Source organism: Pseudovirgaria hyperparasitica (assembly GCF_010093815.1).
Source record: "Pseudovirgaria hyperparasitica strain CBS 121739 unplaced genomic scaffold EJ05scaffold_3, whole genome shotgun sequence".
Classification (NCBI taxonomy): Eukaryota; Fungi; Ascomycota; class Dothideomycetes; order Acrospermales; family Acrospermaceae; genus Pseudovirgaria; species Pseudovirgaria hyperparasitica.
Window position 1 is genome coordinate 2070871 of NW_022985551.1, and position 27173 is coordinate 2098043.

At 50.1% G+C, this 27173-nt stretch overlaps 11 protein-coding genes across 11 annotated transcripts; 6 read left to right on the forward strand and 5 right to left on the reverse strand.

Annotated features, from left to right (window-relative positions):
- Positions 1-166: 166 nt before the first annotated feature.
- Positions 167-2217, forward strand: EJ05DRAFT_263422 (actin-like ATPase domain-containing protein). Its single transcript, XM_033740280.1, has 4 exons — positions 167-990; positions 1042-1156; positions 1209-1666; positions 1717-2217. Exons 1-4 carry the CDS (start codon positions 395-397, stop codon positions 2105-2107), a joined length of 1560 nt encoding a protein of 519 aa, XP_033603843.1. The 5' UTR covers positions 167-394; the 3' UTR covers positions 2108-2217.
- Positions 2218-4666: 2449 nt separating this feature from the next.
- Positions 4667-6351, reverse strand: EJ05DRAFT_497944 (p53-like transcription factor; the record flags this gene model as incomplete). The annotated part of the gene is made up of 2 exons (XM_033746616.1): positions 4667-6143; positions 6203-6351. The coding sequence occupies 2 exons, from the start codon at positions 6349-6351 to the stop codon at positions 4667-4669; spliced, it is 1626 nt and encodes a 541-aa protein (XP_033603844.1).
- Positions 6352-8080: 1729 nt separating this feature from the next.
- Positions 8081-11111, reverse strand: EJ05DRAFT_497945 (glycoside hydrolase; the record flags this gene model as incomplete). Its single annotated transcript, XM_033746617.1, has 5 exons — positions 8081-8194; positions 8260-10775; positions 10827-10938; positions 10998-11004; positions 11062-11111. The coding sequence occupies 5 exons, from the start codon at positions 11109-11111 to the stop codon at positions 8081-8083; spliced, it is 2799 nt and encodes a 932-aa protein (XP_033603845.1).
- A 389-nt stretch (positions 11112-11500) lies between these two features.
- EJ05DRAFT_536175 (N-acetylglucosamine-6-phosphate deacetylase) lies at positions 11501-13294 on the forward strand (the record flags this gene model as incomplete). Its single annotated transcript, XM_033749293.1, has 2 exons — positions 11501-12340; positions 12392-13294. The coding sequence occupies exons 1-2, from the start codon at positions 11951-11953 to the stop codon at positions 13292-13294; spliced, it is 1293 nt and encodes a 430-aa protein (XP_033603846.1). The 5' UTR covers positions 11501-11950.
- Positions 13295-13413: 119 nt separating this feature from the next.
- On the reverse strand, positions 13414-15868 carry EJ05DRAFT_536176 (uncharacterized protein). The gene is made up of 3 exons (XM_033749294.1): positions 15617-15868; positions 15528-15562; positions 13414-15488 (listed from the first exon to the last, which is right to left on the reverse strand). Exons 1-3 carry the CDS (start codon positions 15723-15725, stop codon positions 13695-13697), a joined length of 1938 nt encoding a protein of 645 aa, XP_033603847.1. The 5' UTR covers positions 15726-15868; the 3' UTR covers positions 13414-13694.
- Positions 15869-16667: 799 nt separating this feature from the next.
- Positions 16668-17279, forward strand: EJ05DRAFT_483767 (uncharacterized protein; the record flags this gene model as incomplete). The annotated part of the gene is made up of 3 exons (XM_033745282.1): positions 16668-16820; positions 16869-17040; positions 17089-17279. The coding sequence occupies 3 exons, from the start codon at positions 16668-16670 to the stop codon at positions 17277-17279; spliced, it is 516 nt and encodes a 171-aa protein (XP_033603848.1).
- An 889-nt stretch (positions 17280-18168) lies between these two features.
- EJ05DRAFT_536178 (uncharacterized protein) lies at positions 18169-19112 on the forward strand (the record flags this gene model as incomplete). The annotated part of the gene is made up of 3 exons (XM_033749295.1): positions 18169-18310; positions 18363-18917; positions 18967-19112. 3 exons carry the CDS (start codon positions 18169-18171, stop codon positions 19110-19112), a joined length of 843 nt encoding a protein of 280 aa, XP_033603849.1.
- A 428-nt stretch (positions 19113-19540) lies between these two features.
- EJ05DRAFT_263730 (uncharacterized protein) lies at positions 19541-23149 on the reverse strand. The gene is made up of 2 exons (XM_033740281.1): positions 22787-23149; positions 19541-22733 (listed from the first exon to the last, which is right to left on the reverse strand). Exons 1-2 carry the CDS (start codon positions 22969-22971, stop codon positions 19904-19906), a joined length of 3015 nt encoding a protein of 1004 aa, XP_033603850.1. The 5' UTR covers positions 22972-23149; the 3' UTR covers positions 19541-19903.
- A 409-nt stretch (positions 23150-23558) lies between these two features.
- EJ05DRAFT_473901 (uncharacterized protein) lies at positions 23559-25064 on the forward strand. The gene is made up of 4 exons (XM_033743491.1): positions 23559-23756; positions 23810-23952; positions 24020-24424; positions 24475-25064. Exons 1-4 carry the CDS (start codon positions 23708-23710, stop codon positions 24790-24792), a joined length of 915 nt encoding a protein of 304 aa, XP_033603851.1. The 5' UTR covers positions 23559-23707; the 3' UTR covers positions 24793-25064.
- Positions 25065-25245: 181 nt separating this feature from the next.
- EJ05DRAFT_497952 (uncharacterized protein) lies at positions 25246-26231 on the forward strand (the record flags this gene model as incomplete). Its single annotated transcript, XM_033746618.1, has 4 exons — positions 25246-25326; positions 25386-25796; positions 25844-26014; positions 26061-26231. 4 exons carry the CDS (start codon positions 25246-25248, stop codon positions 26229-26231), a joined length of 834 nt encoding a protein of 277 aa, XP_033603852.1.
- Positions 26232-26264: 33 nt separating this feature from the next.
- Positions 26265-26804, reverse strand: EJ05DRAFT_497953 (uncharacterized protein; the record flags this gene model as incomplete). Its single annotated transcript, XM_033746619.1, has 1 exon — positions 26265-26804. The coding sequence occupies one exon, from the start codon at positions 26802-26804 to the stop codon at positions 26265-26267; it is 540 nt and encodes a 179-aa protein (XP_033603853.1).
- Positions 26805-27173: the final 369 nt, after the last annotated feature.

Here is a 27173-nt window from a genome sequence, read left to right on the forward strand (position 1 = left end):
CTGCTACCTCACCTTTACTGTCAATCCACTCCACCTCCTCCTCGCCCTCTGCCTTCTTTCTACCACGCCACCCTATCACCATGCCAGCTTTGCTGCCGTAGTTCCACTGTTCCCTCTCTCTCTTCCTATACATTATACATCCATTATGCATACCTCCTCTCCTCCTACCTGTCTGCCACCACCACCTGCACTACTTTTCCCCGGCTCTCTCTAAATACTCCTGCTTGCTGCTTCTCCACCCTCTCCCTCTCCCTCTGACCGCGACCGACCTTGCTGCTCACTCGACTTTTATCCGCTGACCCTGCTGCTTCACGAATCCCTTCACTCTCTCGCCGGCCTGACCATTCCTTTACGCATTCAACCACCCCCTAGGACCCCTCTCCAAAACGTATCCATGCCACCTCTCTTGCATATACCGACTTCTGTCATCGAACTCTGGCAGGCTCTAATGTCTCTGCTTGACTCGTATATCATCATGCCCACTCTGTCCGAGGTCCTATCTCCAACCCGACTGCGATTACGGAAGCGTGCCCGCGACGTTGTCCCCCACTCCCAACGAAATATGCACGATTTTCTGTTCGATGTGAAGAGTACTTTCGAGGCCCCTCTGAGCTTGGACAGTCTGCTGGCTATGTCTACACAGCTTCAGGATGAATTCCGGCAGAAACTCCAGTCCAGCACCGAATGCATGCTTCCCTCTTTCAGCCACACCTTGCCAACTGGTGACGAACGCGGCACCTTCCTTGCGCTGGATGTTGGTGGTACCAACTTCCGCGTGGCTCTGGTGGAACTGAATGGAAAAGACTCGACCACGAGCGGCATGTGGATGTCAAAGATGCGAAGCTTCAGGATCGACAATGCAGTCAGGTCGCTTCCTGGTGCTGCTTTCTTTGACTGGATGGCGGAGAAGATCCAAGAGGTTCTCTCACAATCGGACATCCAGAACACTGCAGTTCTGTCAATGGGCCTGTCATGGTCCTTCCCTATTGCGTATGTTCGTCAATTTGGCAGCCTCGTGGGCTCGAGCTGATTACGTGCTAGACAAACATCACAAAAAACTGGAACCATACTGCCCATGGGCAAAGGTTTCCGCGCCAGTGACGGTCTAATTGGCAAAGACCTCAGCCTGCAGCTGATGGAAGCTTGTCGCTCCAAGGTGAGCGCATTTGCATAGTCCCTCAATGTGGCACGTGCTAACACATGTGCAGGATCTTAACGTGCGCGTTGAGGCCATCATCAATGACTCTTCAGCAACTCTACTCACTCGTGCGTTTGCAGACAACGCTACCAGGATTGCACTCATTCTTGGCACTGGCTTCAACGCCTCTGCACATCTTCCCGTGAATCTGTTTTCGCAAGAAAAGTTTGGCTCGCGTCCGGAGACGTGGCATGAGAAAGCCGAAAATGTTCTCGTCAACACTGAGCTTAGCATGTTCGGCAAGACTGTCTTTCCCCTCACAAAGTGGGACGAGCAGATCAAGAAGAATCACCCAAAGCCCGACTACCAGCCGTTTGAGCACCTCATTGCTGGTCGCTATCTGGGAGAGATCACTCGATTGATCCTTCTAGACGCCATCAAGACTGCCGGACTGTTCGGTGGCGAAATACCAGGAAACTTTTCCGAGGAACACTCGTTTGACACTGCCATCATGGCTGCTTTTGAATCGTGAGTATTGACCACCATTCTTGCTGCATCCCATGCCTAACATTTCACAGCGACGAGACCAAGCACCTCTCGACGGCCAGTGCCGCCTTCCTGGCTGCACACCCGCTGAAATGGACGCCCAGCCACAGCGAACTACATATGATCCGTCAAATCTGTAGCCTAGTAACTCATCGTGCTGCTGCGTTCCTCGCGACTGGCACCCATGCGCTCTGGTATCTCCGGACAACGGCCGAGGGACTCAACCCAGCCAAGTCCGGGCGCATCTCCATTGGCTGCAACGGCTCCGTCATCGAACGATACCCGTCATTTAAGACGGTGTGCCAAACCTATCTCGATGATCTGACTACCATGTCAGGGGCACAGCCAAACTCGGTAATGCTCGAGCCGGCCGTCGAGTCGGCCATCTTTGGAGCGGCCGTGGCAGCAAGTTGTGAAGACTAGACGAAAACCTGCTCAAATCATCTATATCGACACGGACAAGTCGTATCATCACACAACATCCAGCGACTTTGCATAGGCCAATCGGACACACGTCCTGCATGCATATTCGACACACGCAGCAAAAATGTACATAGTCCTCGCTGCTGCGGCGAAGGCGTTTTTCGGGGGGAAACACATATCTACGTGGCAACTACGGCAGGGGATATCACATATGAAGTCATGAAAGGAAACGCATTTCGCGGTGGGAGTCTTATAACAGGATCAAGGATTTTGGGGATTTTCAGCATTTCAGATACGTGGGGTGTGTGCGTGTGTGTGTGTGTACACCCTTTCTGCATGGGCACACGTTACACGCACCTCCTTTACATCTTTTACATCTTTCTTCTTCTTCTTCTTCTTCTTCTTCTTCTTCTTCTTCTTCTTCTTCTTCGCCGCCAATAGAGGACCCGACTTTATACCGTTTACTACCACTACTACTACTACTGCTTTACCACCCAAGAAGAGGATAATATATTAATGCCAAAAAATTAAGTCCATTCTTGATTACGTCCTAATTATTTCGCGTCTGAAGAAATATCCGAAAGTGCCCCTTTTTTATTTAATTATCGTTCCCTGCTCGCTTGTATGTTGCATATGTTTGCATAGGCTATCAATGCGGGCAGGGTTGCATCGCATCGGCGCGTTTCTAGTGAGTGGTAGGTACATATAGTAATATAGTATGTATATGTGTATTCGTCACGGCATTGGACGCTGCAGGCTGGTGCTGGTACAGGTGCAGGCTGGTGTGGCTGGTGTGCCGTGCATACATATATACATACAGATACAGCGATCGTTACAGAGGACGGAGGGAGGGGGGAGAGAGGGGAGAGGGGGGGTAGGAGGGTGTTTCTGGCGTGTCATGTTGTGATGTGATATGTTGTGCTCTGCTCTGCCCTGTGTGTATGGATATCATGTATGGTTGTTATGGATATATTTGCATGTTATATTCTCTCTGGCTAATGAGCTAGCGTTGTGATTGCAACTTGAGAGTAAGTAAGTGAGTAAGCAAGTAAGTATGTAAGTGAGTAAGTGACTAGGTATTATAAGAGCATGTAACACGGTACGATACGATACGGTATATATACGTACATACATATATACATACATAGTATTAGCTGTCGTTGATGTCGTTATTGTCGTTGTTGTCTATTATTGTCGATTGTTGTCGATTGTTGTCGTTGTTGTCGTTGTTGTCGTTGTTGTCGTTGTTGTCCATTGTTGTCCATTGTTATCCATTGTTATCCATTGTTGTCCATTGTTATCATTGTTGTCATCTTCGTTCCACCATTCTTCATTCACCACTCATCACTCACCACTAGTCACTCATCACAGCCCAGTCCTTCCAAGTCCCACCAATTCCACCGCGAGGGAAATAGAATATACAAGATATGAGAAAGAGTCCAGGTACTACTCCCACTACCACTACCACTACCACTACCACTACCATGCATGCATACGCCCCTCTTTATATAGTCAGTATATAGTCCACAAACCAGCACAGCCATGACAGACCAAGCCAACAACAACAACAACAACCCACCCATCAATGGATACTCCAACAACCATACCAACCAGGCCAGGCAATGAAATATTCCAATGTCAACACACAAGTATACCACAACGGGACACGAGAAAAGTCTCACTGCACAATCAATCAATTCCACCACAAACAAACACACCAGAGGTAGTTTATTTCGGCCGTCTTTTGTATATTATATATATATATAAATAACATCATCATGTTTTTCTCAAACATTTTCGACATTTTATATTCTTTCCAGAAAAAAAAGAATTTATCAAAGGTATACACACGTCATCTTTCCTTCTTTCCTTCTTTCCTCCATGCCTTATTTCGTTCATTCATTCATTCATTCGTACTTCCTCGGTCCGTCTCCTCCCTTCTCCCTTCTCTCTCGCCCATGTCCCGACTACCAAGTTTCTACCCTAATTCGTATCTCATCGGAATCCCCAGGCTTCCATGCACAGAGTACCTGACCTGTCCTTGATCGTTCCCGACGCGACAAGGCCCCAGTACCGTACAATGCAAAGGAGACTCGTAGCTCTGCTCAGAAAAGCTTTGGTATCATGATATATGCGAGCATTTTCTCCCAGTGCCCCAAAAGCCAGAAGCCAGAAGTCCAATACCAAGATTCACCATATTCTGCCGCATACATTAACGCCCACTTTGTGGCATTAGGTCGTTACCGGAAGCGTCTGCCGAGCTTGCCATCATCTCTGTCATTTTCGAGGTTTGTTCGAAGAGACGGTCTGAATGTACGATACCTTCCGGGACCGTAAAAGGTATGTCGAGTGCGCCGTCACATCACTCCCGCTTATCGCTATGCGACCGGGCGCGTTTCTGGCATTGCCGACGTCAGAGAAACTTTGCTGTAACAGCTCCTGTTCCTTCTACCAGACGATGCACGAGGGCCACGGAAGAAGCCGTGATTGGTCTTCTTATAACACATGCGTCATGCTAACTCTCTCTAAGCATATCACAAGGGTATACTCGCCCAAGAATCACGCTTCGGTTTCCGCAAAGTAACGTTTTGAACGATTTTTCACGGCAATGGCCTTCGGGTCCTGGGGGAGGTTTGTGTGATGCACCACATGTGGACGATAAACTGCATCAACCGGTGGCATCCAATCATCCAGACCTAGCGGGAAATATTCGTAAAGCAGATCAGCACTCTCGTCTGGGCTACTGATTAGGTTGAGCGAGAATGAATGCGCTCGCCTTGGTGTCATTTTGACTGCCTTCCTGACGCCACCGTCCGACTGTGTTGGCGATTGCTTCGGCTCGTCTTCGGTCAGAGATAGCGTTATTGGAGCCTGCGGTGCACGAGAAGGAGGCGCGTTTCTTCCAAGATCTGGAGTTGATTGGGCATATGCCTGGCCGCCATTCTGTCCGAGGTTGATGGGCTCTGGTATCGCTGTCATTGCGCCTGGCTGAGTCGGCATTTTCCAGTCAAAGAAGTCCTGTTGGGACATCTGCAGATCATTTGTGTCATACTGGAACGGTATTGGCGGAACATCCGGCCGAGACGACTTCGATTCCTGCCGTTCTGCCCGGAAGTTGTTCGCAGTCTGTGTCGAGTCTCCTGAGGAATGTCGGGTGACTTGATTCGGCATGTGAGAAGATTTACGTGCGGTGCTGCCTCCGGCGCTGATGGGAAAGTCTTTCCGCGACTGGAAGTTTCTTGGACTGCGCCCTCGTACAATAATCGCACCGGAGTGGACCTCTGCGACTGGTATCTTCTGCCCAGTATGCAGCGTGGCCATCAACTTGATCCTGACGACAAAGTGTTGCTGGAGCTCTTTCCGCCGTCCGTTGTTTGCCGTGGCAATCCTGAACTGTAATCTTTTCCAGGCGATTGGAAAATTTACAAACTCTGAATCCATCTCTTGACCATTGCTAAGTTCGAGGGGTATCGAAGGTGGCTCTTTCTCACTCTTGTCCTCCACGACTTGGGCGCCATTCGCAGGTGTCTTCCACGGGACCGAAATGATCTTGACTGAGTTGCCTTCTACCGACTCTGTTGCGGAGATTGAGAGCTCCTGCGCTATTATTGGAATCTGCTCATTCTTGTCCGTGTATATGCTGTGAAGTGTGCGTGGCAGTGTTATCTGTCCTGTGATCTGGAAGAGGTTCCTCCGGTAGCAGGTTAGCTCAGACGGGGGTCCTGCAGCGTCGCCGACAGTCGCCCATGGCGACTCTGCCAGGAAGAACATGCCATGTAGCTGAGCGGAGAGAGAAATGGAGGTTCGGCGCAATTGGTAGTCGAGCAGTTGATAGTTGTAGACCGGTAGAGAGAAGCTTAGGAGCTTGTGGTTGCTATCGATAGACGATGTTTCCGTAGCACCATTGTGCTCCGGCTGCGGCTGCTGGTCGTAGCCACTGAGGGCGTCGGAGAAAGGGTCTTCATAGCCGCCGGGCATGCGCTGTAAAGGCTGTTGCTGTTGGAAGCCGTGCTGCGCAAATGTAGCGTCTTCACTTCTGTACAGGAAAGTCAGCATTGTTGAGGCGAGCAGTGAGAGCGCCAGGCTGGAGCGTACCCTACGTAGGTTTCGGCATCGTAATTAGAATGGTGTTCTAAGCCATCCAGGGGCAGCATCGGCATGCTGAGAGGGTCTGGTGATGTTACGTGGTTGAGTGACATTTGGGGCGCCAAGTAGGACATCGTAATGGTGTCGAAGCCCTCCATGGCTGCTGGCTAAGCGGGCGGTCCCGGGGATGGGCTGGCAAGGTGCAGCGCGATGTGCATACGGTCATTAAAGTGGTCGTTGGTGAGGCCGGGGATGCGTGGAATTGTGGCAGAGATGGAGAGGATGTTAGAGGGGAAATCGGGCGGAATGAGAGAAGTGTACGAGTAACGAGTAAAGGACGACGGTTGTGCGAGCGAAGGGGCGGAAATGGAAGTTTACGTTAGCGGAACCCGGAAGGCTGGAGGCTGGTGCTTGTGGTCGTCGTGTTCACTCTTCACGGCGCCGGCCGTGGCATATGCGGGCGGGATTTCCGCACAAGCAGCAGCAGCAGCAGCAGTAGCAGAAGCAGCAGAAGCAGCAGAAACAGTTCAAACTGCTTCTGTCGACCAGGATTGTGGGATATGTAGGGGTTGTCACTGAAAGCAATTGCGCGCAAATCGGATTGGAATAACGGAGAGTCTAGGGGGGGGGGGAAGGGGAGGGGATGGATGTAGAATGTAGATAGACAGCTGAGCTAAGAATAAAACCCATCCAGTCGCGATGCATCCTGAACTAGTCCCCTTCACTCTCTTCACTCTCTTCCCTGCACAGCGACTTCTTCCAACATCCAATGTCGATTGTCGTATTTGGAGGGAGGGATGGGGGAATATGCGGCCAAGGCGTCCGCTATCCATTGGGTGGAGACGCAGAATGAAGACTGGACTTGGGGGGGGGACCAGCTGACGATGATGATGATGTCGCGCGAGTCACGATCACAGCAGCTCTATCGAAACGTCCAACTTGTGGATCGTCTGGATATAGTATTGTACAGCATCTTTAGTGTTGTCTACTGCGATATAGTGACAGGTGTTGAAGCTTATCACCGGCTTGTGTCGTGTCTGCTGATGATGATCATCATCATCACTCAACTTCCCATGCATCGCGAGCTTCTGGAAGCCCATTTGAGAGCGATGACATATTACGGGGATTTTCAGACAGCGCCTACGTGCAGCTGCAGATCCCTCCAACTGCCCGGTCTGCAACCTAGTCGTCAAGCTTGTTTGACGGGAATGCTTGGTATATTAGTCGCATGTTGAGATAGATAATTACCGTCATCTTGAATGCGCTTTTCACCTTTCGCGTCGTGGCGCACAGTGTGATAAAACCATAAAAGACAGTGCTTGATAAGGCGATAATTAGGCGGCACAATGGATAGACGCGCCCGGGATCAGGCTTGTCGGCGTGTCTATCATGTCTATCGTGTCTGTCTATCGTTTCCCATCACGGCAAGACGGCGGTACCGACTTGATTAGCCACGCTCAACTTGCCATAACTGCCAGACCATCCAATGCAAGTCATGCCGAAAGTAAACAATTACCATCTCACTCTCCTGGCTTTCGCGCATGATTGGTCATACGAGTGTGCGTCTGCTGATGTCCGTTACGTTCATACTAGACTCGCTGCTTGCAGATGATCTAGGCAGGATGGGTAATCCGGATGCTTCATGCAGGGCTAATCACCCTGTTCCCCGCACTACCTTTGTCCATTAACCGTAAATGCTAATAATCAACACTCTATATTGTCGAAAATATCGAACTGGAAGGAAAGATACCAATATCCAGAATGTGTACATGTCCGGACGCTTGACACGTCTCATGCGCCAAGTAAAACTGTGCTAGGGTATTGCCAACGCCCGCTATCGCCTTCGCCTTCTCAAACAACTGAACGTCATCGACGCCGTGCGCGTGCTCACGATGGGGGAACCATTGTCCATGTTGCTGCGTCGCAGCTCACCTCTTCAAAGTTGTGCAGGACGTCGAAGCCCATTGCCGAGAGTCCGTCAAAGTTGCCGTCTCCGTCCATCTGAAACACTAGTCGTCAGCATCTGTACTCGCCATAAATAGCTCGAAATCCGAGAAATCACTCACATAGTCAAGAACACATGCAGTGGCTCCTTGGCCCTTGATCTGCCTCATGCCCAGCAGGATGAGCCCTTGCATCAACGTCGAGTACTCTCCCACCGCTGGCGATATCACCGGTGACGAAATCCCACCTGTAGGCTCATCAAGGTCTTTCATCGCCGGTACGAACTCTGACATTCTGGACTGTGCAAAGTAGAGCACGACTGTGCCGACAATCGCTCCGTCTTCTGCCCTCTTAGCCCGTATAATGCCTGCCGCCGACGAATCTTGGAGCGCGAGCTTGTATACCTCCGCAAGCCCCTGTCTATTATTGGTTTTGATGTGGTCCAAAACTGGTCCGGCGTACTCCCATCCGTACACCAGGTCAAATTCAGCACCTGCACTTGCCAGACTCTTGGCCATGCCTTCTGGAGGACTCCAAGTTCCGAGGTTACGGGCGACCATCGTACAGACCGGTCTTGACAGTGCTGTGTTCCATCCCATGTTGGAGAACCAGGATCTCAGTCTCTTTCTCTCGGCGCTGTGTCCGGTAGGTATACCAAGGAAAATGCTTGGCAGTCGTGTTCCTATCTGGAACCTCTTGATACCCTCGTGCTGGAGTAGGGTACGGATCGCTCTGTTGTGGAGTGAATGGCCGATAGAGAGCTTTCTCCGTGCAGGATCCACAAACAATGCCCCAATTGCGCCTGTCCCGGTCGTCTTGAAAAAGTATGTCGAGCAAAACCCGTACAATGCTTGTGTGCTGCTATTCCGTACCACGAAATGGGCTTCGGTCACTTCTGCGTGATTGAGAAGGAAAGAATTGGATGAGGCGCTGGAAAGCTCCGAGCGCTGGTTGGGCGAACTGCCTTCAGTGACTGTCTTGATCAACGCATCCAACGCGTTCGCATCACGCTCCTCGTTGAAATTCTCGACAAGCCAGTGATGACGTGACTGGTGTAGCTTCTGACTTTGACTTATCGTCCCAGGTAGATTCCCAGCGGGATTTATGTCTCCGTACAGCACCTTCACCAGAGAGTTAAGCGCAGTTTCCGTAAAATCGTACGTGCAGATGTACGTCGGTATAGACGGATCCATGGCAAAGTCATAAGGCGAACTGACTGAGACAACGATGAGTGGCTTCTCTCGTTTCTCACCACCAGTCGTGTACTGCATGTTGCATATCATCGATACGTGCTTGGTGAAGCCATGCTGGTACAGGTTCCGGTTCGCATCCGCCGTAAGGATTACTACAGCGCTCGCTCGACTAATAAGGTTTTCATGAACTGGGCGCACGCCGTTTGCTGTGTAGGACGTATGCAGGACTCGACCGTTGCGCTGCCGAGCTAGAGACCTCCCTAGCTCGCGAAAAACTCTTTCTCCACTCATCACTGACGCACTTCTCTCCCATACTGCTGGCTCGGGTGAGCCTGATGTGACAGTGTCAGAGAGCGCCCGCGATGCTGCAGAAGCCGCCAACGGCTTGACGAGTGGTGTAAGAAGTAAAAGTTCCTCCTCTGGTTCGAGAATGTTGGTTAATGGAAGAAGTCTACTCTTGTCTCGCACCACCGTGATTGAATTATTGTAGGCTTTCGTTGATAGTGATGTATGTGTGGGCTGTAGGTTTGCGAGATGCTCGATTCCAGGTGGATTCAACGCCTTTTCCCATGAGGTGCATTTCGACTTCATCGTCAGCACCCGACGTAGCGACTGCTGAATTCTGTCTCTTGAGATCATAGCATTCTCAATGCCAAGCTTCAGCCCGGCAATGGCCTCTTGTTGCACAGTAAAAGAGCGACAGAGGAGCACGATGTCACAGCCGGCGTTTACAGCCATGACAGTGCCGCCACCTACACCTATGTTGTGGCTCAATGCCTCCATCTCTAGACACTCGGAGACCACTACACCGTTGAACTTCAAATCTCTTCTCAGCAGATCGTCAACAACTTGGTCAGACAAGCAGGCATGCATGACATTCAAACCAGCTGACGACATCGCGCATCCTCCGACCATGACAGAGTCAAGACCCTGTGCAATAGCATTCTTGAAAGGTACGAGCGCACTGAGACTAAGCTGCTCGAGTGATTCCGTAATGATTGGAACGTCCAACGCAGATCCCAAGAACTCCAGATTGCCGTAGGATGGAAAGTGCTTGCCAAGTGTAGCAAGTCCAGCTTCTTTATACCCTTTCATGAACGCGACCCCGTAAGCTGAAACCTCTTGAGGGTCATCACCCGTTGTTCGAACGCCTAGTGGCTGATTGCGAGCATTCGTCAGGACATCCAAGCAAGGACCAAATATCCAATTGATTCCACACGAGGCTATCTCCTCGGCAGTGGCCTTGGCTACTTCAAAGACAAGTTCAGTAGACCCGGTAGCAGCCATTCCCATGGCACTCGGGTATTGGCGAATGTAGATTTCATCGTAGAGACTGTTCACTCCTCCATTCTCTTGATCGACTCCGATAGCAAGTGGGACTGGATGACCAGCATCGTGTGCTATCTTCTGGAGCTCGTAGACTAGTCTCGTCGTATCTTCGGCGGCTTGAAAAAGTCAGTGTACAGCAGCATACATACCAGTAGACACGGGCTCACATCTCAAGTTTTTTGCAGTCAGTAGGATGGAACCAAGGTGGTGTTTCTCAATTAGGGTTTTGATCTGTGGTGTTACAGTGGTGCCATCAAAGCCCATCATAAACAGTTGACCCTCATTGTCATCTTAGTCGCATGCTTTTCGCACTACCAATACAGTAACACTTCACATACCAGGGTTCTGGAACGATATCAGTTAAAGATCACATGAGGTGCCATTGTCGCAATGAAATCGTACCTGTCCAGATCATCCCATACGGGATCAAGCTTTGAATCTTTCGCAGGCATCGTGATGGCACTGCGCGATTCACGGCCGCGCGATACACTGTAATTCTGACAAACACAGTCGATAGCCGTACCTACGTGTCCCACTTAGTTACAAGGTGGTATCAACCATATTTGCGACAGAAAGATGGATGGAGAAGTGGGTCGAGAACTGTTCCAGCGGAGGCGTTCACAGTGAGACGTTGCACCAGGCCGCACTATCAATGTTCAGTGAGTCAGAGTCGGGTTGGATGCCGCAGCGTGAATGGATGAAGTGTCAAGAGGTTGAGGTTGAGGTTGCATTTGGCCCTGGGGTAAGCTATCAAGCGCCTTGACACTCGTGGTGTGACCACCCGAGCAGCCAAGTGGAATAGCGCCCTGTCAACACACTTCTCTCCCCACCCAGTAGCCATCCAGACTTCAACGTTGCATACACCACCACCACCACCCTTACATCAGGCCTCCTCACGATGCTGCTTTATCATCTCCATCTGCGATGAAATGCTATGGGGCTGCAGCTTACCATCGTCTGTTGCTACACTGGCGCTATCTGATCGACGAGGATGCTGGCTAGGTACCTTGGTCGCCATGACGTTGCACCTTGCTTAGTCCACGATACCACTGCCAGAGTCGCAAAGATGCCTTTGGATAAGCCATCACCACGACTAGATCTAGTGAACGCCTTTTGTAATCCAAAACTTGCTATGAGGTAACCCTGGACGGTTGACTTTTATGCTCTCTGCTGTCTTGTCTGTGCATGCTCTGTTGTTCCACCCCGAATCAATCTCACCTCTCTCCAAGCAATTGGTAGACATAACATATCATTCTGCCAGTACCAGTTCCTGCCATAGGGTGACACGAAAATGCCTTCGGCCATCTCAGACTCGTCCACACTGGGTGCCCAGACCGGCATAACGAAGTTCACAAACTGTCTTCTTGTCAGAGACAATCAGCTTGTCACTGAAGACCTATGGATAAGCACGATCACAGGAAAGATCTTGAAGAGCCAAGAAGTCTTCTACGGAAACCAAGCTGCACCGGATCGTATCATCGACCTCGGAGGACGTATCATTGCCCCGGGCTTCATCGACGCACAGCTGAATGGCGCCTTTGGCTTCGATTTCTCGCAAGAGCCGGAGAGCTCGACGGCCTATATCAAGGGCCTTCGAAGTCTGAACAGGAATCTGATAAAGACTGGCGTCACATCATATACTCCGACCGTCACGAGTCAGAAGGCTGAGCTGTATAAGGAGGTGCGTCAACGTGAAGTTGTGCGCATGTGCTTCTCCTAAAGTACTTCACAGGTAGTCCCACATCTGGGGCCTTCTGGCGAATTGAGAGATCCTACTGAAGGCGCAGAATCCCTTGGTGCCCATCTCGAAGGGCCATTCTTAAACCCCACGAAGAACGGCATCCACAGCGTCTCCGTGCTCCGCGACGCCCCTACCGGCTTCGCAGACCTAGAAGCCTGCTATGGTGCCACGAACCTCCTCCCTCACAAGTCACCAATCAAATACATCACCATGGCTCCCGAACTGCCCGGCGCCATGTCCAACATCGCCGAACTCAAAGCCCGTGGAATCAGCGTGTCCATCGGCCACTCCGAAGCAACATACGAAGAAGCCTGCGCGGCCGTGTCTGCCGGCGCCACGATGATAACCCATCTCTTCAACGCCATGCGCCCGCTGCACCACCGCAACCCAGGCATCTTCGGCCTGCTCGGAACAGAGTCTCCAAGTCTGCGCAAGCCATTCTTCGGCGTCATCGCTGACGGCATCCACCTCCACTCCACGTCCGTGAAGATTGCATGGAACGCCCATCCAGACGGCATGATCCTCGTCACGGACGCGATGAGTCTCGTCGGTCTGCCGGACGGCACTTACGACTGGACGAATGGCTCGCGGATCGTGAAGCGGGGCGCGTTACTGACGCTCGAGGAGAATGAGGATAAGATTGCTGGCAGTAGCATCACGCTCGTGGGCTGCGTCAACAACTTCCTGAACTGGACTGGTGCTTCCATTCCCGACGCTATCAAAGCTGTCACGTCAACACCGGCAAGAATGCTTGGTCTCGAAGGCAAGAAAGGGTCTCTGGAGCCGGGTGCTGATGCAGATCTGGTGGTCTTGACAGAAGACGTGAGTGCCGAAGGATTGCGCGATCTTCGCGTCGAGCAAGTATGGAAGTTTGGAAATAAAGTTCACGAGTAATTTCGAACATTGTTTACTTTCACAAGGGCGTATTGATCACGGATTAGAGGCGTAAATTGGACCGTGTAATGATAACAAAAGAAACTGGCTGTCAATTATGAGAGACAGCCTAAGTGTTAGACGTACATGACTTCAGAAGGTTTCAAAGATACCCCATAGATTTATGTTTAACGAAGCGTGTCTGTATTTATCTCCAGTAGAGGAGTTTCCTGTCTCGTGTGCATATCTTGCTCTGTTGTATATATATCATTAGCGTGTATCAATACCATATGAATCGACAAAGACTTCTGACGTGAACACGCCACAGCGAGCGCAGCATCACGGCTAGCCAAGGAAAACATGCACAAGAACGGTACGGCATCATCATTTCCAATTACATAAGACTCACACCGAGTCAATCTCATCCGTGTATCGCTTCTGCAGCGGCCCTGCCGACCATACCTGCGAGCTCACCAAAGAAGACACCTTTCAGAACAGTCTCGCCCTCATTCGCCGCCCACTGACCAGCCTTGGACAGGCGATTCTTCCAGATTTCCTTCTCATGCTTGCTCAAATCTTCCCACTTCTTCAAGTTCTCGTTTGCTGCGAGCTCTTCCAAGTCATGGTGAATATCGGTATCGACCTTATGAGGCTCGTCTTCGGAGCTGGTGACCACAATGGCTTTGTCTTCGAGATGCTCGTCAAGGTCCTTCGCTCGGCGATGCGGTAGGAGGTCGCGAAGGCTGTGACGGATTTTAGCAATCGGAATATCATCAACACCAGGAATGACCTGCTGCTGCACAGGCTGATTTGATGGATGAAATCTATCACCAGCAGGTCGCAGGTTTGACATGATATCAAGAACTTGTTGTGGGAATATCCGGATTTCTTGACCGCCCTTCGCGTTGATATACGACTGGAGGAGTAAGAGGCTGACAAGGAAGGCGAAGCCCAGCACGAAAAGACCGGCTCCTTGTTCTAAGAGGTTGCTAGCACCAGTGTAGAGGACGTATGGTGAGCCATGTTTTTTAGCTTGTAGTGGTATGAGCGAAAAGGTGTCGACCACAACAGTATTCCCAAATGAGGTCGATGCCACTCGTAGATACTGCGCGGTTGGTGAAGTCCTCCTATCTGAGTCTGGTGTACTTGAACTAGAGGTCCATGGCGAGTGAAAGGGTGAGAGCACCACTTTCGTTATTGACGTGGGATGGACGTCGCGGAGGACTGTGAAATTGTGTAAGCTGCTGAATGACTCCTTCTCAGGTCCTCGGTAGTCTATAGTAAACATGCTGATAGAGATATCATTCCCGGCGACAGCAATGGCTATTTGCCTAGCCCCCTTTTCATCGGGGTTGAGTTCGCTAATATCCATGTCAACAGCAGCCTTGACATGTCTTGCGAGCTTCTTCGTGGATACGATTGTACCAGCCGAACGCGTGGAGTAGAGCTTCAGCACACGAAGCTCTACACCCGACTGTTTTGGAAGGTTCACCAGCAGGAGTATATGTGAGGGACTAAGCCACCTCAATGAACGAAGCCGAGGCCGAACCTTGCCTTCAAATGTGTCTGGAGATGGCAGCGAGAAGACCGCCCTGGGAGTCTTTGGCGTTCCAATAGCTTCCTTCTTCTCGAAGTCGTATTTCACCTCCGAAATGAAAACCTCCTGGTCTGTGCAGTATGCAACGTTGAAGCCACCGTTGTCGCTCTCGAGTATGTCGATATCATTAGCTTCTACACCTTCAACAGGTGTGATGCGCTGGATGACCTGCCCCTCCGAGGGCTGCGCTACAGTCGCATCAAATATGACAACTTCATGCTCTTGTCCTGCGAGGCCAGAAGCGATTGCACCGATCCGCTTTGTGCTGGTCGCATTCTTCCTAGGCCGAGAAAGACGGAGTACACGTTGATATGCTTCCGACTTGACTGTATCCTTTTTTGGTGGCGTGAAAAGGCGTGCCTGTCCAAGAAGCTGTATCTCTCCTTGTATCCTTTCGGTAACCTCTGACTTCTTTTTCGGCAATTTGATCTCGAAGGATCGGAAATGCGTATTTCTAGACGCCTTGAGCTCTGCATCTGAGGAGTTTATGCCGGCAAACGTAATGATGCTATCCTTCTGAGCGAGATTTGCAAGAGAAGTTACTGAGTCTTCGTCTGTTGAAAGTTCTATTTCAGCAGCAGTCGTGATTTCGGAACGTGACGAGACATCAAGGGCAGTCTAGAGGCCGTTAATCGGTGCGAAATCTGGCGTCTTGCGCATGCATACAATTTTGTTTTTGACGCCGCTTCTTCCTGAATTTCGAGTCAACCTCTACATATGCGCGTATCAAGGAATGTGAATCTCACCAGCTCCACCACCTCCACCAACGACTAAATAGTTCCGGTAGGGGTCGAATGCGGCTGCGACAATGGGATAGGAGAGCGTACACTTCGTGAAAGAGACTGGAGGCGCCATAGGGAACGGATTGCAGGTCCTAGGAGGGAATGAAATATTTACAATCTGCAAGGGTCAATAGAATCAGGCGTAACACATAGGTGATAGAGTGCAAGGGCAGCGCGCAACTTGGAATCCAGGGAAACGCGAACGTGGTGCGCGCGGTGACGTTGTTACGGCAGACTGCTTGTACCACGCTAGCACTCTTTGTAGCTGCCAGGGTAAGGACTAGATCCATCAAACATGCACATATACATTGCTTTAAAGTGCATTCCCCTCATCATTATGACACCTCGCTAAGTTCCTTTTTATGAAGTCGAGACGACACGCTCTCGATGGGCCCGACTTGTTACGTGATTGTCCTTGTGCCTTTTGTTTTTCCCCACCAACCGTCCATTAACAAGCGCTGTATCAACCACTACGGAGATCATTCGCTTCGCTATGGTTCTCTTATATCTATGGACTAAAGCATTGAATATGATGTAAATAAGCTTTTTCAAGCGTGCTGGAATCTCGAGGTGCACTTCTGGCACCCGAAAAGTGATAAAGCTGTGCGTTTTTCGTTTAGCAATGAGAAGTGATGTGGAATGACCTTGTTCGACAGATCGTTGTTATATATCGAGCTGCTATTGGTCCCGGAATCTCCAGATCTACCCCAATATACTTTATAATATATGAACGGAGTTGTAGATCTCGTGTCCAGGAGTATGTACGTAGACAAGAAAGTTTCAATCATGCGCCCTAGGTGCCGGATAAATTGCAATGAGTGGGGTGTCGAGCACGATCGTGCCATGGCTTAATTAATACCATTTCATCATATGGACAATCAAGCTCAAGATATTTCGTCAGAAGTTTTCGGATAAACTCGAATGGAGTGTATAAAAGAAAACGCCAATGGCCGTCGTCTTAATGCCATAGTCAACATACTGCAGTTCTCTTACATTTGCCAGAAGACCTACCACCATGACGTTTACATTGGTGCTTTCAGCTTTGATTTTGGTAAGAGTATCACTCGCCCAGACGTACTCAGCTTCATTCACTCAGTACGGATCGACAGACAGCTGGGGCTCCGGTAACTGCAATGTCAATACAGCAGCTTGTGGTTTCTATACAAATGTAAGGGGCTCTTTGAGCGATTGCTCTGATTTTGGTTGACGCCCTCAGCCCGGATACTCTGCTGCGGTGTCTGAGAACCTCTACGGCGTCGGTCCAGGAGCTGGAGCGGGTCCAGCATGCGGTGCTTGCTACAGATTGACAGCACAGAAGGACAGCTCAGGCAACACACTCAGGAATGCGGGCACAAGTATTGTGGTCATGGTGAACAACCTTTGCCCAGGTATGTAGCACAGCCCGTTGAACCTTGCATATCTGAGACGCGCCTTAGCATCCGGAAATCCGCTTTGCAGTCAGAATGGTCTGTCTGGCCAAAACCAGTATGGGGCAAATGTCAACTTTGATCTTTGCATTGACTCCGGAGCAGCCGGAGCACTGTTTGGTGATTCCGGAGTGGGACTGGCAACAGGTTCTGCTGAAGAAGTGGATTGTTCGCAGTGGTCAGGAACGCAACGGTCGTAGATTAAGGGCTCCTCTAAGGTACGACGCCAGGTGGCCAGATTAGCGACTGTGTAGGACTTGCTCGTACATAGATATACCAGGCAATGTGAAAATAGACTTACATGGAACAAAGAAACGTAGATGTATGTGACGCAGGATTAATGCGCTCACCACATGTGCCGGTATCGATAAGCCATGTTGACAATTCTAGCGTGCGCTCAGGTTGTGAACCCTGTCACAAATATCGAATCACGATCTCCGATCCACTGTCGCCCGGACAGCATCTTTCAGCCTTCTGTCCTAGCCAACCACGCTCAGTGATGGGCTCGTTGTCAGGCCACACAGTGATGCGCTGTCTGGTGAGGTTCTTAGCTGCCATTGCTGACTGTTGCTATCGAAAAAAGTGATGGAATGGCAAGTTTATTGGATGGCAAAAGACTGCCAAAAATAGGAAACTGTCCATAGCCTAGCCGCCCAAATAGGCTTAGTGTAGTGTCTCTGCTCCATCTTGGACTGAAAGTGTGTTGGAGGCCGTGAAGCCTTGGCCGCGCCCCCTGTTGCACCAAGCGAGGGCGCCTTGTATCCACCACCTTGCTCGTCTTTCTCTTCCGCCTCATCACAGCCATTCGCATCCTCACTCTTCGGCACACCCGCTCGCTCGTTGTTGCCCTTCTCTCTACCTCATCCTTCTTCTCCTTTACTCGTCACTCGCTTAGCAGGAAAAGGGAAGATTGAAAGACTTGTATACACTCCAAGGGGGGTCCAACAAACCTTTTGCTTTTGACTCGCCGGACATTTGACCACGACTTCACGATCCCGATCCCGTACGCCCTCGTTGTATCTCGCGACTCCTCCCCCGATATATTCTTCATTCAGTTCAATCGCCTTTGCAAAATTCCTCCTATCCACTATGAGGCCTTCTCAGCTCCTGACAACCGTGTTTGCCGCCTCTCTGGCATCCGCATTTTCCTTCGATTCTCTGAAAGACATAAACGCTGTTGGAGGAATTGAAGATATATTATATCGGCGGCAGGACAACAATGATGAGTCAGGTACGGCATTATACGATACTCCTGCGTATCGACGCCACTAACAATTTCATAGCCTCAGCGCGAGTGACAGATCCACCGAAGACCACGGGCGGCAAGGAACCATCACGAACAGGAGATAACACAGCTCAGGAAACTGGGTCAGAACAGACAGGCACCGAAAGAGGCACACGCACCATAACGAGCTCGCCTACCGAGTCCATTGACGTCGATCCACGTCTACCCGCCGGCGGCATTTCTATGATCACCCCCTCCGCCATCGCCGTGGCATCATACTACAAGATCGGCGACTGGGTCACTTTTGCGTGGAACTACACCTCTCTCGAAGTTACTCCGACTGCTGTTGACGTCGTCGCCTCATGTACAAAGAACCAGCAGCTATACACACTCGCCGTAAATCAGACATGGGAGGATAGCAACACAGTCTTCTGGGATACAGGCGCATACCAGGCCTCGGCAACAGTACCACTTTTGACCGAAACGTACACACTGATTGTCTACGACGCCGACAGCAGTATCAGCGCCACCCCAAAAGCAGGATATCTTGGGTCGTCAGGCTCATTTACGTTTGGCATGTACGTCAGGCAGCCATACTCGGATCTCGACAGCAGTACGTATTCAACTCCTCATCATATCTTGCCTCTACTGACTCAATACAGACGGTAAATTCAACTGTCCAACATGCAACAGCGGCAGCAGTCTTCTTACCGGTAACGAGAAGCAAACGCTCGGGTTCCTATTTACCATGGCGACCATAACCGTGCTATCATTTACCTGGTTCGGCAGCGGCTTCGGCCTTTTCTAAGTCCAACACAGCGCTCCACCATTCTTATCCTATCGAATAAAAAGGACTTGTCCGGCCGGACTTCACATCATATTTAATCGCAACGCCACCGGGATCGTGTGCGCCTCCATTCATTCACTGTGCATTATTAGTTTACGACCACCACTATTGACGCCAACTATACTATTCAGGCTGGAGGGTGCATTCTGCAACAAAGACTATTGGCGTATTTGTGCGATTATAGGGGTCATATGGGCCCTTGAGGCGGTGCAATCGGGTGGAATTTGACATTGTGTGAAAGAGGGGAATATGATGTGGTGATAGGGAACAAGATGTACCGACCTGTGGAAAGGTTATTATACAGTGAGCATGCTACTCGAGTGGAAGAGAATTGATATAATGAAGATTTGACGCTGCGCCATGTGAGCATCACCCTTTCTGTCAGGCCTTAAATGACACTAGCTCCAACTGTAACGCAGGATGCGCCTGAAATCGTTTTCATAATGCTTCATTTCTTTATGCTTGGTACTAAACTCCTGCTGTGAAGGCCATGATCCCATGATAAGAATGATATGTATATGACATTAGAGACAGATATGAGAATGGTATGGCTTAATGCCTGCACTAGCCCCGCTTTCTCAGCCCATCCTTTCATGCATGCGAGCGACAGAATGTATTAAAATGTGTTAAAGAGCTTGAAGCTAGAAGAAACGGTCGAGTGATGGTCGTTCACGGACTTCCAACGTACCGTACCTGCGGTAAGAAGCATGTGTGTCACTAGCGAGGGTCGAAGATGACGCCGACGACGTCCATCAGGTTGTATGCATGTCGGAAGATGTAGGTGGGACAGGATGGACTTCAACTATAGATCCAGTGTTCATCGGATGTGGTGAGGTATCGAGACCCCATTTGTTCAGTTCTTCCCCACTGTCCACATAATTTTCTTCTATGTCGACAACGTGAACAGCTGGAAGCCCTGTCGTGGACTCATCATCTGAGCCACAATCATCCAATCGGGCTGACTCCGTTAAGGGCCCTAGTATTGTGGGTGGAGGTGATTTGGGTCGCAGTGGCTTTCCCGCGGCTGTTTTGCTGTCTTTTTGTGATATCGTCCTGAATAGGACATGTGCTGGAGGTGTTGGACTTCGTGTCTGAAACTTGCTATGGACATCTTTTGAGCGAGAATGCGTTAACATCTCATCATCATCGTCGTCATCACAGGGAGGAGTGTCCCGTTTTGCATTGGTATGCTTCGATCCTGATATATATTCAATGGAACTGGCTTCATCCACAGATGAAGTTTCCGAGTCGCTGGCTAGCGCTTTTCGGATCGTATCGCCGAAAGAGTTCCTAGAATAACAATCATCGTCATCCGGATCCGTAAATGGCATAGCAGGTATCTCCTGTGAGATTGAGACCGGTACCACCGAACCTTGCTTAGAGCTTGGTTCGACCAACCTCTCTTCGGATAATTTACAATCAGACAACGTCTTGTTCTCTGATGTATGCCGCGTTGATCCTCCAGCGCTGGTTGCCGCATTGGTCTCTACAGAATTAATAGGTATGCCAGTGGACTTGCTGGTGAGATCGTCCCTATTGGCTTCTCCATCCCATGGAGTTTTATGAAGATCGTGAGGCATTGATCGACTTGCCGGCAATATATCCTGTGTCCCACCATACGGATTGACAGGGCGATCACACCGTGGCAGAGCGGGTCCGCCTCCTCTGATACCGAGAACAGTCTGATGCGCTTCAAACTCCGCAGTGACGGTGATTTCGGAGTCGTCAGATATGGAGTCCAAGCTCTTGTTAGACTTACGGCCATATAGCCGCGCTTCGATTTCACATATCATTTCATCCGTAGCCTCTTCGCTCATAGTACCAGATTTAGAAGGACTTCGAGAAAACCAACCTTTGAACCGAGCTGGTAGACTGTGTCTATCACGCCGCACTTTTGGCTGCACAACGGGCTTCGGACTAGAAAGACCTTTCAAAGCCTTTCTTAGCTTTTGTTTTCGACGGGCTTTCACCAATAAGCGATGAATGAGATCTACCTCGGCAAGGTCCTCGACAGTCGTACCGATTCTTGCCATAAGATCGTAGAGCACGGGATCATCAGTGTAGTAGCTTTTGGACTTGGGGGTGTCATCCGGGGATCTTGGATCATCTGATGAGCCCTCCTCCTGTGTTCCTGCAAATCCTTCAACAGACGGAGGTTTCGGGCATCGTTGACTTTCTAGGCCAAACCAAGCAAAGCTCTCCGTAATCCGTGGGTCAATTGAAGATAGATAGAGATCTTTCAGTGATTCAAGATGAGAGATCGACACATGCGATGATGCGTGACTACGCGATGTGTCGGATTGAAGCTGATGATCCGTCAGACTTTTGCTTCGCATGAGTCTGCGACGATGTTTGGCAGCCGATGAAGACTGTGGACTATCATCGAACAGTCCAAAATGGTCGCGGGCTTGTTGGATGTACTCCGGAATGAGCCCAGCCTCTCCCCAATTTGAACTTCGCTGGGTGAGTCTCGACGTGCATCTTTCACTCCGACTTGGCGGAGTGTCTACTACATCTCTACCAGGAACGCAATCAGCTTCAACATGGTAAGATCCATTAGCTTCCTCGTATCGTCTCTCTCTGTCAGCTCTAGACCGTTCAAACTCATCCTTGGGACCCATGCGAGCGGGCCGCGGAGAAGGCGTACAAAGTCTTGATTGCATCTGAGTCTTCGAGTTTGGAGGGCTACATGAATGGAGAGAATCTTTCGGGTCCGCGTTGGGCTCTGATGGTTCTCTCTTAGCCGTTGGACCCTCTGTCGACTCTATACCATTGAGTTCTTCACGCAGGCGGTCCAAAGTATCTCCACTCCTTCCAAGGATCCCAATACCACAATCCGGTGGCTTTGAAGCAATGCAGCTACTAGCAATTGGGAAAGGGTTTGCTGAGATCGGATAAAGGTCGGTGTAGGCCGGTGGGATCGGATCACTATAAGCTTCATCCATTGCCATTGTGGTCCCTGGCATGGGAGTAGGCATCGGGTCTACTGCAAATCGCAGAGGTGAACCAGCAAGCGAGATATGCAATGTTTCGGACCTGGATTTGACTGCTGTGGGACTCGGCTCGTTCGCGACTAGGTCATCAAATGGACTAGGCTCCTGAGGTATACTTCCAACGATGAAATTTTGAGGAATAACGCGAGAAGGCTTGGGGGTATCGCTTCCCATCGTACATTTCAAAGCTGATGGAACGACGATGGGAGAAGAGCGTGGTATATCAGCTGTGATATCGTTCCCTGTTTTCCAGAGAGAACCAAAGTCGCCCCACTCGGACTGGTCAAGAGTGACAGAGGGCGCAACAGAGGGCGCTATGGGGAAGAAATCCGGCGTTGGAGTGGCATCTGATCGCTCCAAATGTGTATCCATTAGAGTTTCATGGCCTTCAATGTCATCGGCGATTTGTACTGGTCTCCTCGAAGAAGGATGCCGTAACGTGTTTGACCAGAGACTGAATCTCGTTGATGACGTCAGGGTTGCAATTGGCAATAGGCGTCGCTCATCGACTGATGAGATCGTGTTCCTTCTTTCCAAAGTCGTGGGCAAGTCTGGGGTCGATACATTGCGAGTGGGAAATTTGGAGCGTCTAAAGACAATTAGCTTGTTGTCACTGGAATGAGACATCTTTTCGAGGCACACATTTGCACGTCAGGGCTGCTCTGAGCCGAGTTGAACAAGCTAAGTAGACTCTTTTTGGCCTTGAGGCCTGTTTTGGTGAAGCCATACATGAGTTTCTTTGCAGAAAGCTTCGCGTTGCCCGAGGATGATCCTGGAGATCCATGATTGCTCGGTGGTGTATTTTCGTCGGTCCGTAGTAGACCCATGGTAGCAGATGATCGGTAGACTACATGGAACAGAGACGTGAAACCCTTACAAAGAAGGACAACAGGTAATGATGGCGCTCGTGCCGGAATGTGAGAGCATACGACAGTAGTACAGTGAGCGGATGATAGTGTCCGAGATGTTGATGGAGAAAAGGGAACACGGGAATGAATGAAGCAGGGAGAAGGCGATCTACTTTCAGAACTTACCTATGTTTTTAATGGTGATGGCAAGGGCACTCTCCATGTTGTTCAGGCATATCAGACCAGAGAAGGAGAGGCTATGCACCTGCGCCTGCGGTGCTGCCGTCAGAAGTACTTGTTCTTCACATGTTGTCAAAGTTTGATCTCTAAGTAATTTATATAGCTGGTTCGAATCCACGGACTGAGGCTGTACGAATGGCTCCAACCAATTGATACATTATCATAAGGGTACTTTGCTGTGTTGTGTCAGCGTGTTGTAGCCTTTGAGGTTGGAGTCGGAGTCATAGTGTGGGCCTGAGGCTGACTACGCGACTCGCGTAAGGGCCCAAGCTCCGAATTAAATTCATCCTGGCTCTAGCTGGAGCGCGTTTTCCTAGTACTTACCCAACGGCTCCACTCCAAAGCCCGCAAGCGCTCATTCATCTCTACGATACTCACTGCAGCGCAATAAATCCACGACGGCATATAGAGCGAAGTCCTACAGCTGACGGTCCGATATTTTGATCCTTAAATACTTCGCCCACTCTCAGCAGCCATGGCTGCCACAAAGGACAAGCTGTCTTTGGATGACATGCTCAAAGCAGGTACAATTTGCGGGGTTTCAGCGCTGCATGCATGTCGTACTGACAGGTCACAGACAGGAAAAAGAAGAAGAACGAGGAACTTTTCAACTCTATCAGGAACAAGGATAGGAGAACAAGTGCGCCCGGAGCTGGTGTGGTAAACTCCAAACGAGGCGGAGCTGGAGCAAGCCTCGCGAGCAGAATAGGCATTAATAAGGTCCGCAGAGCTTGATCCCGAATACTTTCTCGTCGCAGTAGGCCATACTAATGCTCATGTTCTCTAGCGCTCTAACTCGGTTCAAAATCTGAAGACCAGTGCTCGTGGCGGTCGAAGCTCTCAATTGGCACGTACCAACTCTACTTCAAATTTTGAGCGAGGAAACAAACTCTACGCCCAACTGCAAAGTCAGTCTGGTAGTAACATCGGACAAATCTCAAGTGTTACGAGCCCACTTGGGCACACCGGTGAGATCAGCATAAGAGGACGAGCCAGCCCTCCAGCCTACACGGTTGTCGCCAGCAACTTCGCGCCCGGAACGACAGCCAGCGATATCGAGTCCGTGATGTCCCCGTTTGGCGACCTGAAAAGCTGTAGGCTCATCAGTGCCGTGCCTACCGTGATAGCGGAGCTGGCGTTCAGCGAGCGCTCTGCGGCACAGAACGTGATCGACTACTTCAACAACAAAAAGGTAACCTTCGATCACACCTTCTAGTTACTCTCGGACTAATGCTTGTGTAGGCTGATGGTCGACTACTATACGTGTTTCTGAAGGACTCAGTCTCGAATACGCATCCGTCCAAGCCTCAATCTCGCCCTGAGGTCGTCCGGCCAAATCCTCAAAGGGATGTAATGGATGTAGATATGGAAGACGATCAACGAAACATTCAGGTACGAAGAGCAGACCCGTCGCTGCAAGATGGGAGATACGGTTTCGGTGACAACAACTACACGGCTAATGGTAGTGGAAGACGAAGGGATCACACCTTTCAAGGATCGGGTTTAAGGTCTGATGATATGATAGGTCGAGGTCGCGGCTTCAGGAGACGAGGGAACTGAAGCCCTTGACGTTGGAATTGGGGTTACAAGCGATAAGGGACTATGAATGCTGGATACCTTGTTCTCCTGCTATGTATCAAGAGATCACTTACCGAGTTCATGATGGAGAAGGTCTGGCACACAGGCTTGGTATTACTCGGTCACCCTTCGCATGCTGAGCTGGAGTCATCTTGAAGCACTCTTATAATATCTGGACGACATGTTATATCTGGTTGATATGTCTCCTTCTCAGGCTCCCGACCCTTCCGGTTGTATACATAGAAATCTGAGATGATCAACTTTTGTGTCGCAATTACCGTATAAGTACTAGTCTGATCGGTCGGAGTACCCTTAGCCTCCCACTGACCCGCAAACGACCAACAGGACCTCCGTGAGAACCAAAGCTAGGTTTCAAGTCCCCTGGGGATAGTTCCCAAAAAGTAACATTGGTGGCAACAGTATCACGATCAGAGGATGGCTGAGAATGATAATACAGAGTGGGACGAAGCCCAATGTAAGGAAGCACTTGGTCGCCTTGAGAGGCTTCAAGAGCAGGTTAGTATGGGCTATGTGTTCCTCATGACTGCTGCAACTACTAATCATTCTTTCTCAAGCTGGACTGTCTGCGTCCGTGTATTCCACATATCCTTGACCTGCTTCGCAACCCGCAGCCATCGCCTCAGCATCTCGTGAACGAATATAAGGAGACTGCTATTGGCTCATCAAGAAAACTTACTGCTTTCAAAGCAGCATGGGAGTCACAAGAGACGAGAAAGATCATGGGCCAAGCGCAACAGAGTTTTCGAAATGATATGGATCTGACAGCAGGCTACCAAGTCCCTCATTACGGCTGGGCCAACGCAATGGAGCACACAATCGCGACAGAAATCAAGAACGAATCAAATGAGAATCAAAATTCTGAGTCCGATGAGTCGGAAGTAGATGTGTCGGTTGTAGTCAAAGACTTCAGAAATAAATATCCACATATCAAGATTATTACCGAATCAGAAAACAGCGTGCTTAAGGTGCGTAGTTGATACAAGTGTGGGCAGTTCTATACTGAAACATTTAGATTCGTGTCCCTTTCGACCTCTCAGCACTCAGATTCACTATTTCGAGAAACATCAATCTGGACGAGGACAAAGCACTCAAAGTACAATGTGGGGGTTCTGGTTCATTCTCTGCGGCTGTGACAAGATGTATAGCTTCAAGACCATCGCCTAATCATCTGCCTCGCCTTTTGGTATGTCCAGCAGTATCATATACGAACAAGTATCTGACAGTAATAGGACATGATAGCAGCGTTTCATAATTCTGGCTACAATCCCTGCGCTCGTTGCAAAAAGATTATTGATGACAATGGGTTGAAGCCTGCTGCACGACGATCAAGATCTCCAAAACCTCTCGGTGCTGATGACCTTTCCTCCTGGGAGTCCTGGCACGAAGGCTGTCTCAATTGATCTTGACGTAACTTTGGCAAGTCATACCCCAGATCAATGCTGGATCCAGTGAGGAAACTCTTGCCACTGGGAGTATGTGCCGTCATATCCTCGCCACCTGGCTGCAATCGGCCAACGTCGCTTGTCGTTAGAGCCTCTCCAGACGGCATCTGAGTATGTCAAAGGGTTGACACTTCCGTACCTACGACTACGGAAATCGTACCTCTGATACGGCCGCTTTTGATAGAGCTTGACCCATGGCGCTGGTCTCAGGTTATTGTTGTCGAAATTCGGATCGTTTAACCGTGGATCTCTCTCGCTCGGGACATCCTCCATGTACTCCCATTGAGACCAGTGGGAACGGAGTGGGCGATGATCTTTTGCCATCCCTGCATGACCACTCGTTGTCATGTATATGTCAGGTCCTTTATCTCCCAAAATGTCTTTCATTCGGCCCCATTTCGAACCATTCTTCCCATCCTTGGGCCAGACCATCGCATGGTGCGGCTTAAACTTTCGTAAGGGCACACCATTCTGGACCCAGCCAACTCCAGGTACGAGGCCAATGTGTCCGAGAGGATTGGGATTCGCCATGACTTCGAAGGGAGATTGATGAACTTGAGGTGTTATATAAGGCCCCTGAGGATGTGAAGAGCTTTTTTCGATACAAGGAGACTATACCGGCAGGATTGAAGATAGCAGAGGCTGTTTCAACGCAGAGGAGAAAGCGAGATTCGTGCTTCATTTGTTATATCTGTTCACACGGCCAGGTGGCAGCTGTTTGAGACGCAAACGTTTTGGGCGTGCACTGAAAGCAAACCACTATGGCACGCATCGCTGGCTTGACATCCACACGATAGTAGCATTCATTGACGAACAATCCGCGCATGCTTCTCCAAGGGTCGACGGAACCTAGAGACCTGCATGGCCAGTGGAAAAGTCCTGGTGATTCGTCCTTCTACA